Source organism: Typopeltis vanoorti, chromosome 21, assembly GCF_054136105.1.
Source record: "Typopeltis vanoorti isolate ZY-2024b chromosome 21, IOZ_Tvanoo_1.0, whole genome shotgun sequence".
Classification (NCBI taxonomy): Eukaryota; Metazoa; Arthropoda; class Arachnida; order Uropygi; family Thelyphonidae; genus Typopeltis; species Typopeltis vanoorti.
In genome coordinates, this window is record NC_143569.1 from 107,850,950 (window position 1) to 107,864,315 (window position 13,366).

Below are 13,366 nucleotides of genomic sequence, written 5' to 3' on the forward strand. Positions count from 1 at the left end.
TAACCCTCATCCCCCCCCCAAAAAAAAAGCTTTGCTTTATTTATACTTTAGGATCAGCAAATGTTTGAGGGATGGAGACTGGTTATCTCCTAAACTAACTTTAGCCCTAATGAACTTCAAAAAGTTAGAATTAAAAGTGCTCTGCCTCCTCCTCTCCTTTTGGGGAATACGTCAAAGGAATATTTGTTTCCCCCAAATCTTAAACAAATCTCATTAATTGAATTCATTTTTTTTTTATGCATTAAAATAAGGGAATTGTAATACAAATAAAAATATACATTGCTTAATTAATATAAAAATTATAAAATATTATCATCATCATCAAATTCCTGCCATGTACCCTCAAGGGGTGTACAGGATATGATAGTACTACATGAAAAAAAATTACATCATTATTAATTTCCTATCTACAATTTTCCTCCAAATCAGTCTGTTACTTGTCAAGACTCCAACATTATCAGATCTTATATTTCTATCGTCTAAAGCACTTTGTACTGTATCAATCCACCTATATCTTGGTCTTCCTCTGGGTCGTTTTGCTGCCAACCTGGCAGAGAACACTTGTTTTGCTAATCTTTCCTTGCCCATTCTGTTTAAGTGACCATACCACCTGAGATTAGCTCTGCTAATGCATTCCTGGATGCTGACAATGTCAAGTTCTTTTCTAATATCCTCGTTTTTAATATGATATTGCCATTGATGCCATCTGTTCATGCCTATAATCTTTCTCAGGACTCTCATATCTGTGGTCTTTGGTCAAGTGTTTTACTTCTGACCCAGCTCTCAGATCCATAAGTTAAAACTGGTTTGAACACTGTCTTGTATACAGCTAATTTAGTGTTCCGACTAATTTCTCTCTTATTCCATATGAATTTATTCATTTGACTTCCCACCGTACCAGCTTTGCTGATTCTGTTGTCTATTTCTATATTTAATTTACCATCTTCAGTAAAAATCGTGCCTAAATAGCTGAAATGTTTTACTTGTTCCACAGGTTCTCCATTCACAACACAGTTGACATTTTCAATGATTCTGCCTATTTTCATTGTCTTTGTCTTTTTATTTCTGACCTTCATACCATATCTATTACAACAGCTATTCAATTTAGTCAAAGAATCTTGCAGACTTGTAGCAGATTTATTTAGAAGTATAACATCATCCGCATAAAGCAAAGAGCTGACATTAACATCTCCAATTTTGATATCATGTTTAATACCACTTTCCTTCATAATGTGATCCATATTGATAATGAATAACAGAGGGAATAATGTACATCCTTGTCTCACACCAGATTTAACATTAAACCATCTTCCTGTATTTCCTTCAATTCTAACTGCTGACTTACAACTCAAATAAAGACTAAGTATTGCTTGATATAATGCCCCATTCACACCATATAACTGCAGCATATTGAATAGCTTCTCTCTTGGCACCTTGTCATATGCCTTTTCCAGATCAATAAAACTTAAATACAGATCTTTGTTATATTCCAATGCTTTCTCGATATTTGTCGTAAAGTGAAGATCTCAGTAGGGAAATACCTCTGTAATTCTCACATGCAGTTTTATTTCCCTTTTTATATATGGGTACGATGAGAGCTCTACTCCAATCATCGGGAATTCATTCCTCTGTCCAGGCTTTCTGAACTATGCAGTGCAGCCACTGTAAGACTCTTATATCACCATACTTCAGCATTTCTGGTCGAATATCATCAACTCCTGCTGCCTTTCCACATTTCAAGACTTTGATGGCTTTTTCTACTTCAAGTATGGATATGTATTCCTGACTGCATGCCTGGTCAGTGTTTTTTATCACTGTGCTGTCATCACTGCTTGTTCCATTTAGCAGTTTTTCAAAGTAATTACTCCTTACTTCAAGGATATCCTTTTCTCCAGTTTTCATGTCACCTTTATCATCATTAATTCCTTTTACAGCACTCTTTCCTCCATTCTTAAGCTTCTTCAACAACCTCCAGAATATTTTGCCACCTTCTTGATATTTATTTTCTATATTCTTGCCAAAGTCCTCCCATGACTTTTGTTTAGCTAGTTTTACACAGTGTTTAGCATTCTTGCATTTGTCTCTATATTCTCTAAGAGCACAAGCTGACTTATTTGCCAGGAACTTTTGATATGCTTTTTTCTTTTCCTTCACTGCCTCTTTAACTTCCTGTGTCCACCAGGGAGTTCTGATTTTTTTATCCTTACAGACAACCTCACCACATGCCTCTCTGGCTGAATCAGTCAAGGTTATCTTCAAGGCTTTCCCCTGAATCTCTGAAATTTGGTTCCTGTTCTTAAATTCTTTCATTTTTTCTTCAATAATCTTTGTGTATGTTAGTCTACAGTTCACATCTGAGAGCTGCTCAACTTTTATTCGCTTTAAAACTTTCTTACATGTTATTCTTTTCAATATGAAATTCAATTTTATCCTGCTCAAGACTAAATAGTGATCACTTCCAATTTCAAATCCTCTGTACACTCTGGTGTCCTGCCCCAAGGAGAAAACATCACAATAACATAGTCAATGAGGCTTTCCTTATTCCTAGCCTCTTCTCTCCATGTGAATTTGTGCACATTTTTATGTTGGAACATGGTGTTAGTAATAACCAGTCCATGTCCTGAGCAGAAATCCAACAGATATTTGCCATTATTATTAGCTTTGCTCTTTTCTCCAAATTTTCCCAAAATATTTTTGTATGTCTCACAATCATTTCCTACTCTGCTATTTAAATCCCCAACAAGGACCAACTTTTCATTTTTCATTGTGTCAGTTGCTTTTTCTAGAGCCTCAAAAAATTCCTCCACTTCTACCTTAGTAGAACGTTCTGTGGGACCATAGGCACAAATAAGTCTCATTGTCCAATTCCCCATTCTCGTATTTGCCCACATTACTCTACTTGAGACTGCCTGCCATTCAAGAAGATTTAACCTCGTATTTTGGGTTGAATACTATGGCTACTCCTTCTTTTCCTTGATTGTCATTGCCTGAATATAACATTTTGTATTTATTGCTCATTGCTCACACTATAAAATATTATTATTACATAAAATTGATTTTAAAAAATTCATAAGAGGTACTTTCTCTCTTACACAGAAACACACATATTAAGTTTAACCTCAGAATAAAAAAAATGATGTTTCATGGATTATTCACCATGAATTGCGAAAGTTGTTTTATTTATTGATGAATTAAAAAAAAAAATACTTAAAAGGATTTCAAAGGATAACTCTTTATTAATTCTTTTGAGATTTACAAAACTTAGTTCTCCACTATAGTCATATGTATGTACATGTTAATTTAAAGCGTACATTTATTTTCAAAAAGAATATCATCTTATCTTGAAAACAAAAGCATAAACTTGTCTAACCTCAACAGTCTTGATATAGAACTGTCACTTGACAGTTTGTTTAAACCGTTCATTGAGTTGATGAACTAGTCCTAAATTTCTGTCTCCAGAATACTATTTCTTCCTTTACTCCTAGTATATTTTACTACAGTGAATTTTAAATTATCACACCATCAGAAGAAGAAAATACTATTTATAGACTTTATAAATTTCTCCATTAGAACAATTTATATTGTTCTATCATAATTTCAGAAATATGTGCTAGCAACAGCCTAGTATAGATAGCACTAACAGTCCCCTTACTAAGAGAAAAAAAAAACTTTCTCCAAAATATATTACAGTCTATCCTTTAAAAGCACTATTCTAGATGCCTTCTTTAGATTTTTATCTTTTGTTTCAAAGAAAACTCTTTAAGATGTAATTCTCAGACATTCCAAGCAAATACTGATCTTCACACCATCCTGCAGTGGGACCTGAATAACTTGGCTACCTTCACTGTTACCAAAACACAGTCCTACCTTTACTCTTACAAAAAGGATCTCAGTTCACCTTTCCTGATCCTCAGTAATACACACATCAGACAGAATCAAATCTCTCTGCTTGGACTGACATTTACTTCTAGCCTCTTTTGGCACAAACATATCATGTCAATAGCTACCTCAGCCTTTAAAAAACTAGGCATTCTTTTCCACTCGAGGTATTTTACCCCCATGTTGCTACTAACCCTATATAAATCCTGAATCTGTCCATCCTTTACATGGCATCTTATTTCCTGTGTAATCCACATCCATTGCTTTGTGAAGTTTCTACAACTATTGTATAAATCGAGTCCATAATTTTGCTATTCAGCAGTGCTGGATTCTGGGCCACATTGGAATTAAGGGAAATAATCTAGCAGCTGCATCTGCAGCTGCTAGATTTCTTTATGCATTTTCAGGTACTGTTTGTCAGTCCTGTATACAGACCGCACACAATTCACAAGATCAAAGTTAATAATCCAATGGTAGTCATCATAGCAGGAAGCACTGACAAATAGATTTCATGAAATTAAGCATTGGTAGTCAGAAAAGGAGAAAAGAGAAAGTTGTGCTTGCCAGGCTTCTCACAGGGTGCGGTCACTGTTATAAAACGTTTTGTATTTCTGTTACGTATATTTCTCATATCTTGCTTTGTCTTTATTTTGTTCTTTACTTAAAATTTCATGAGTGGTTAACTGCCACCATTTATTTATTTCTACTAGATCTTATATCCTCATGCTGTGTAGTCTAGCAAGTTTATTTGTTTTACAACTGCACCAGTTAGACTATGCATTGAGTGTAAGATTATAAGATTTTTAAACTAAAGACAAAGCAGAGATTGTTTGTATTCCCTGCTTATATTAATTCTTACCTTAAATTATTAATGGCTTAATTATTGATCATATAAACTTCTATTTTATGCAGGTTCAAAATTTTCAGGATAGTGCATTGACAGAATCAGTTCAATGTGTTGTTCACAAATCATTTAATTAAATGAGAAAAGAATATATACAGCTTCATTCACATTACCATATATATATATATATATATATATGGGAATAAATTTTTAACTTGGGTATATCGTATATTAGGATAACCAAGCAATTTTATATGCTTGGTTATTTTAGCTCCTAATCCCAAGTATGCAAACAATTAAGTTTGTGCCTGAAACAAAGTTCAAGTCTAAAGATGGTACAACACCTGTGCAACTCATTGTAAAGGTGAGTAAAGCTCTGATCACTATTCTTAGTATTTTCCCATAATGTAAAGCACATCTCACTAGAAGATGTATACTGCAATGCATTATGGGTGGGGTCACTACCCAGACCGGTTTCAACCTTTTTTGAGGTCTCCTCAGTGAGTAGCTAGACCCTAAATACCAAGGTTTTAGTAATACAGAGCGTTATCAACTTTACCTATATAAGTTGCAATAAGGTGTATTAAGCTTTAATAAAAATCTCTGGAGGAGATATTGATGGGAATAAATTTTTAACTTGGGTATATTGTATATTAGGATAACCAAGCAATTTTATATGCTTGGTTATTCCCATCAATATCTCCTCCAGAGATTTTTATTAAAGCTTAATACACCTTATTGCAACTTATATAGGTAAAGTTGATAACGCTCTGTATTACTAAAACCTTGGTATTTAGGGTCTAGCTACTCACTGAGGAGACCTCAAAAAAGGTTGAAACCGGTCTGGGTAGTGACCCCACCCATAATGCATTGCAGTATACATCTTCTAGTGAGATGTGCTTTACATTATGGGAAAATACTAAGAATAGTGATCAGAGCTTTACTCACCTTTACAACGAGTTGCACAGGTGTTGTACCATCTTTAGACTTGAACTTTGTTTCAAGCGCAAACTTAATTGTTTGCATACTTGGGATTAGGAGCTAAAATAACCAAGCATATAAAATTGCTTGGTTATCCTAATATATATATATATATATATATATATATATATATATATATATACACAGTTTATTACAATTCTTTGTCATTTTCAGCTTAGTTCTAATTTACTTCCTTAAGGCTAAATCACCATCTCTAGTCATGTATACATTAACTGACAATAAGGCATACCTTGAGTAACCTTAATTCAATATCAGTTTATATTATCTTATTGTACCCATAAACAGACACTTAATATATACTCTTGTTTGGAATTTCCACATATTTAACTACTTACAATTCTTGTTCAGCACTGCCTTTGGTTGGTTGTTCATAACAACCAACCAGAAGCAAGAAACAACAGAAGCCACCAATCACCAACAGGTAGCAATAATATAGTTAACCTATCTGACCACGCTTTAAACAAAGATGAAATCTCGATACTTAACAAAGGTTTAAATTATGCCATAGCACCCAAATCGATAAACAAACTTGAATTTATTTGTAATATTGAAAGAGGCTTAAGATTCATCCCAAATAACATAGCAGAAAAAATACGTTTAGAAACCGCTAGCATTTTAAATCATAACAAAACAATAACAAACAACTGAACTCAACACGAAATAATAATAAAATCACCAAAGTCAAATCTGAACATCTTAATAACCAGAGCAGATAAAGGAAGTGCCACCATTATCTTAAACCGAACCACTTACGTGAAAAAAATGAATCTGCTGGTCTCGGACAATAACACGTACAAATTAGTTAACTATAACCCAGTTAATAGAATCAAAAAGAAAACAGAGAATCTACTTAAGTCAATTACCACATGGCCCGAAGATACAGTTAAAAAAACTATTTCCACACTACGCTCGTTCCCCGAGAATTTACGGGCTACCGAAAATTCACAAAGAAAACACACCATTAAAGCCTATTGTTGAAGGGATTGATAGCCCGACTTTTCACTTAGCCAAAAAATTAGCGGCAACATTCAAGGAGTTGGTAGGTCATCTCCCCTCCTATATCAAAAACACACAACACTTCATAAATATCATCAAAGACATTACATTAGAAAAAGATGATTAGTCAGTTTTGAAGTCTCTGCCTTCTTTATGAATGTCCCAATCAATGACACAATTCTTCTTTTACAGAACAAATTTCCTCCAGATATCACGGCACTCTTTGCGCATATATTACATTCTGGTTATTTTGTATGGCAAAAAACTTTCTGTCTGTTAGCAATCCGGAGGGGGGGGGAGCACAGCCTTGGGCTCGCCATTATCCCCCCCCCCCTCCGGATTGCTAACTTTTATATGGAACATTTTGAACAACTTGCTCTAGGTTCCTCTCCTTTAAAACCCAAAGTTTGGCTCAGATACATTAACGATGTTTTTGCGATTTGGTCTCATGGCCGCTAGACACTTTCCTTTGCCACCTAAACAAGCAATACAAGCGTATACAGTTCACAATTGAGATTGAAAAACATATATAGATACACAAAATTTATATAGATACAAAGATACAAAATATATATAGATACAAAGTTACAGAATGGTAACTGCAGAAGAAGATATTGTTGAGGTATTCATGTGTCTGTGTGTTGAGTCTTAAGTGCTGTGAAGTTGACATGAAGGCATCAATGTATAATATTGAATGTGGAATATGTCACTTAGTGCCGGAAATAGCCAATAACATTAGACTTGATGTCGCCAATATCCTCGCTCAGTCGTCACCTCCAAAAAGTAATTTATCGTCTGGGCAACTCGCTGCTCTCAGAAAATTATGGAAAGAAAAAAGTATTGTCATCACCAGAGCTGATAAGGATCATACCACAATTGTCCTTAATGTCATGGAATATAATCAAAAAATGGAGATTATCCTCAGAGATTGCACTGCTTACATCCCACTAGGACACGATCCCACAAAAACACAAGTTAAAAAATTTAAAAACTCACTTAAAAAAGTATCCTCCTGGCCACCGAACATTACAAAAAAACTCAAACTTTTCAGTTCTCATCTCCCCTCGCATATATGGTTTACCAAAAATCCAAAAACCTAATTCCCCCCCCAAGACCTATATAGATGCCAACTAGCGCACCGTGCTAGAAACTCAAAGCAGCTGGCTAACTCTCTGACCCCCACCCTCCCTTACTGGACTTACCACATCCTATATAAAAAACTCTACCCATTTTAAAACCCTGATAGAAAATCTAACTTTAAATAATACAGACATATTGGTAAACCTTGACATCACCACACTGTTTACTAACATTCCCTTAAGTTACACCTTATCACTCTTAAAAAACGTTTTTCCTTCTGACATCTTAGATCTCTTTTCTTTTGCCATCAATTCTGGTTATTTTTCTTAGCAGAACAAAATTTACAAAACAGATGGAGAGAACCACCATGGGTTACCCCCCCCCCCCCATCCCCCTGTTGCCAATTTGGCAGACCAAACTCAACAAAATATTGGAAGTATTAAAAATCAGTTTTAATCCTTTCACTGTGCTGTATATATTCCATTAAGCCTCCAACATGATGTTGACATAATCAGTGATCAGTTTATAAGCATTTCATCCTGATCAGGGTGGAATCATGAGGAACTTAAGTGTAGAGAAAATAGGAGAGGATGGCTTAATTGTGAGTGAGCAGGAGGTATTTGAGGACATATCACCATGCGTTTTAAGGGAATGTTCCAGGGAATTTTCAGTAGCATTGGCATGCCTGTTTAATAAAACAGGTGTGCCACATACAGCAGCACAGGTTCCGAGGGAGTGGAAGGAGAGTAAAATTGTTCCACTGCATAAAGATGGTGATAAGGGTATCGCTTCAAATTATAGGCCGTTCTGTATATCTGGAGTTGTGATATAAGTACTGGAGAGACTGGCGAGAAGTAGGACACAGAAATGGGTTGATAATGCGGCATTCTCTGTGATTATCAGCATAGATTGTTAAGGGGGAGATCATGTTTCACTAACTTATGTACTATAACAAGGTGCGAAATACCTTGGACAGCAGAGATACATATATAGGGATGTACTTAGATTTTGCAAAGGCTTTTTTAATAGACTTCCACATGACAAGCTCTTATATAAATTGAAACACATGGGAAGGATAACAGACTTCTGAGTCGGATCAGTGACTGCATACAGGAATCAGAATGTTGTATATGGGAGTGTAGTATCCAGAAAGAAAAAGGTCACTAGTGGTGTGCTGTAGAGATCAGTTTTGGGGCCATTGCTGTTCAGTTTGTATGTTAATGATATTGGGATGGGTTTAACTAGTAATTTGCAGATGATGCAAAACTGGGGAGAGCAATGTAGAGTCAAGCGGATGTTATGGCCTTACAAGAGGACTTGAATAGATTGCATGAATAGGCAGGTAAGTGGAACTGTCAGTTCAGTGTTGCAAAGTGTAAGGTTTTGAGATTTGTTAAGCAATGATAGGATGCAAAGTATACACTTGGTGGGAAAACTTTAATGGAAATAGAAGAGATGAGAGATCTGGGAGTAATGGTGGACATGGACCACCAGGGACTAAATTGCACAAGTTGTGAAGATGTCACATCAGATAATGACAATGATGTGAAGGACCCTGACATGCAGAAATAGAGAGTTAATGATACTGTTGTATAAGGCCTTGATCAGGCCTCATATGGAATATTGTACACAGATTTGGTCATCTGGTTTTCATGGTTACGAGGATATGTTGGAAAGGGTCCAGAGAAGATTCACAAAAGTGGTCAGTGGTCTTTTTAATGTAGAGTGTGAGGACAGATTGAGAGAAAGTAAGTTGCAGTGCCTCGTGAATAGGAGGAAGAGGGGGGGGGGATATGATTGAGACATATAAGCTAGTCAGGGGTTGTTATTGTGTCGACATGGAGGAGATTTTTCATAGAATGGGAGAGGGGGGCTAGGATAGGAGGTCATCGCAGGAAACTGCATAAGGAAGGTGTGAGCAGAGGAGTAGGTTCTTTGCATGAAGAGTGGTTGGTGAGTGGAATGCATTGACTGAGTGTGTTGTGGGTGTAGACATTTGAATCAGTTTAAGGCACAGTTGGATGAGCATTGTGTGCAATAATGTGTACCTCCTACGATGGGTCTCTGCCTCATGGAGGTCAAATGTTAATAATAATAAGTGGTTTTGGAAAGAGTTTAATTTTTTGCCCTTTTTTTATTTATGTTAAGTATTTATCTGATGATGCTAGTCATATAGACAGCAAAACACATAGACAAAATACATCTAGTATAAATAAACAATTGCAAATGAGTTAAGAATCTGATTGTTATTAATCAAGCAAAATTTCACCATTTTATTTTCAATTTCAGAGCCCTTCTTCCAGCCCATAACATAATCCAGTTATAAGTGATATACTTCAAATAATTGGCCAAGACAATACCATTTATAAAGTTAATTTAATTGCATAACTATTCTTATTTATTACATATCTTACTCATACTGCATTTGAAAAAAAATTAATTTAATGAATAACTATTCTTATTTATTATAAATCTTAATCATAACTTACAACAGTTGAACTCTTAGTATAGCAAACACCAGTTTAGTGAATTCACTCACTCATCCTAAATTAGACTTCCAGAAAGTGACCAGTTGGAATCCTTTGCATTAGTGCTATTCTGATGGAAATTCACTACATCAAATCTTTAATTTAACAAACTTTTTCATTGTCCCTCAGCTACGTTACAGATAGCATACTTTTGCCAAAAAAAAAAAGTATAATACTTTTTATTATAAACTTTTATGTTATTAGGAGAAAACAGCTTATACCTAATGTACTCAATGTATATTTTATAGTCATTTGGCTGTCGAGTTGATCTGATTAGATATAATGATAATGCAAACAAACTTGTGGAGTCAGTTCTAGATGCTGAAAAAGGAGCTGCATCACCAGCTACAGTGTCTTCTTCATCAGAAGCTTATAGTATTCCTTTAGCCTCTCCAGCAAGCATTGCCATACCTACATCACAATCATCACAACCCCAGAGTTTTAGTCATCAACCAGCATGTCATTCACATGATCAACAGGATCAACAACAACAAAATTCTGCTGGAGGTTAGTGAGTACCTGTATATTTTCTAATTATTTTATATATGTAGTAATGTTCAGTTTCTTTTAAAACAGAAAGCTGGACCAATAGAAGATTGTTCTTTTCTATAACCATTCTCTGTCACAGAATAATGTTTCCAGAATAGTTTGTAATTCTTTTTTTTAATTTATTTATTTAATATTCTGCAATAATTACTAAATATAGAGCCAAAAGGCTTCATTTCAGCAATGTAAAATCACACAAACCAAATACTCAATCCAACATTATTTCAAAGCCGAATGTTTGTAGAAATTATGAAAGTTTCGTAAGTTGACCTGAGAGCTTATGAGATTACAATCTTCGGCATCCCTGAGTTGCCTTAGCTTGGACCCTTTGATAAAGGTTTCACTGGCCTGATAGCTGTTTCAAACTGATTTGTTCTTTTCAGAGACCAAGTAGAAACCTGAGGAGAGTAAAAGCTCTCATTCAGTACTAAGGAAATTGAAATGATATAGAAATGTATTTTTTATAAGTGAACTCTTGGTCAGTGCATAAAAGTAATTACTAAATAAAGAGGCAAAGTGGATACAGCTTTGATCCTTAAGTTTCGTGGTATATTATACTTGACTAGAAATATATTCGTTTTAATTCTATACCAAGATTAATGCTTAATGATTAATGTTAGTCTGTAACTAACAAAATTAACTAACGAAATTAACAAAAGTCCTAAAGAAATATGACCTTAGAACTAGTTACAGAGCACATAAGAAATTGGCATTTCTTATCTGCTCCACTAAAGACCAGCATATCTTCTAGACCTACCAGGAGTATCTATGGTCCGAATAGTAAAAGAAGTAGGGGTTAAATGGATGAATAACACCATTAAGCTTGAGCTGCAAAAAAAGAACCGACTGTATAGGGAATTTAAAGAGAAAGGTGACCTGCAGACACACGAACAGTATAAAGCGCAGGCCAGAAGGGTAATGAGCGTGGTAAAAAAAGCAAAAGTGGATTATGAAAGGAAACTAGCTATGCAAGCTAAAGAGAATCCCAAACAGTTCTTTCAATATGCTGCAAGCAAAAAAAAAACTGTATACAGCAGAATGATTTTAAGGAATGTCGATGGTAAGGAGGTTACTGAATCAGTCGATATAGTGGAATTACTGAGCGAGCACTTTGCAAGAGTATATCATCCAGGTGGTGACATTGAAAAAATGAAGGAACCATTAGTTTATACGGGAATTGTGATAAATGAAGTGAAGTTGAATAGTCTATTACAGAACCTTAATGTGAATACATCTGTGGGATTGGATGGTATAATGGCACGGGTTTTACTTGAAGTGGCTAAATAATTATCAGTGCCCTTGACCATGTTGTTTAATCTGAGTCTCGGGTCTGGTTTAGTCCCGAAGGTGTGGAAAGAGGGGAAAATAGTTCCACTGCATAAAGGAGGATCCAAGACTACTGTTGCAAATTACCAACCGATCAGCATATCAGGAGTCATTGTCAAGGTCTTGGAGAAAGTAGTCAAGGGAAAAATACAGGAGAATGGAATCGATGAAAATGAGATACTGTATGGGGGACAGCATGGCTTTGTGAAGGGTAGATCATGCCTCAGTAACTTGCTCAAGTTTTATAACACAGCGATGGCTGAACTGGATAAGGGTAATGGGTTTACAGTGATACTGCTGGACCTGACTAAGGCATTTGACAGGATACCACATGGAATTCTAATCCGTAAACTGCAACATATGGGAATGGATAAGTGGGTGGTTGATGGACAGATATCAGAGAGTAGTTTATTCAGAAGTAGAGTCCAAAAGACGGCCTGTGACTAGTGGTGTGCCACAGGGTTCTGTTCTTGGACCACTGCTGTTTAATTTGTTCATTAATGATATAGGAAAGGATCTGAGAGGAACTGTTCATTTGTTTGCTGATGATGCAAAGTTGGGTAGAGCAATAGTGAATGCACATGATGTCAAAATTTTGCAGGATGATTTGGATAGATTGGAGGAATGGGCTAGGAGAATGGATGTCAATTTAATGTGGCAAAGTGTAAGGTTATGCATTTTGGGGTGAAAAGATTAGCAGCAGTATACCACATTGGTGGAACTGTACTCCAGGAGATTGATGAGGCCAGTGACTTGGAAGTGTTGATGGATATATAGAGACGAAGTTTAGGGGGGGCACATTGCAAAAGTGGCTAAATCAACTCATCAACTCACTTGGTTGTTTAAAAATACTTTGACGAGCAGAGACAAGCAAGTTATTGTTCCTCTGTACCGAGCCTTGATAAGACCTCATCTTGACTACTGTGCCCAGATTTGGTCACCTAGGTTTCTTCTTGATGGGGAGGAGGTGGAGAGGATCCAGAGGCGAGTGACCAAGATGATAGCAGGTCTATGGAATGAACTTTATGAGAACATGCTGAAGATTTGTGGATTGCAGTAGTTGGTTGATAGGCAGAAAAGGGATGATATGATTGAGACATTCAAATTGCTAAAGGGTTTCTATAGGATTAATTCAGAGGATATTTTGAGATCAGGTCTGGTGGTG

The 13,366-nt window shown here is 35.8% G+C and overlaps 1 protein-coding gene across 3 annotated transcripts in view; it reads left to right on the forward strand.

The window, feature by feature from the left end:
* The window catches only part of LOC150095180 (calcineurin-binding protein cabin-1-like), a 1,028,489-nt gene that overhangs the window by 149,661 nt on the left and 865,462 nt on the right, over window positions 1-13,366 (forward strand). For all 3 annotated transcript variants that reach the window (XR_016550194.1, XM_090411711.1, XM_090411712.1), the window contains exon 11: window positions 10,578-10,836. Coding sequence is in view for 2 of the 3 variants with exons in the window: in XM_090411711.1 (XP_090267837.1) it covers window positions 10,578-10,836 (259 nt within the window). In the remaining variant the exon portion in view is untranslated. The remainder of the gene's footprint in view (window positions 1-10,577; window positions 10,837-13,366) is intronic.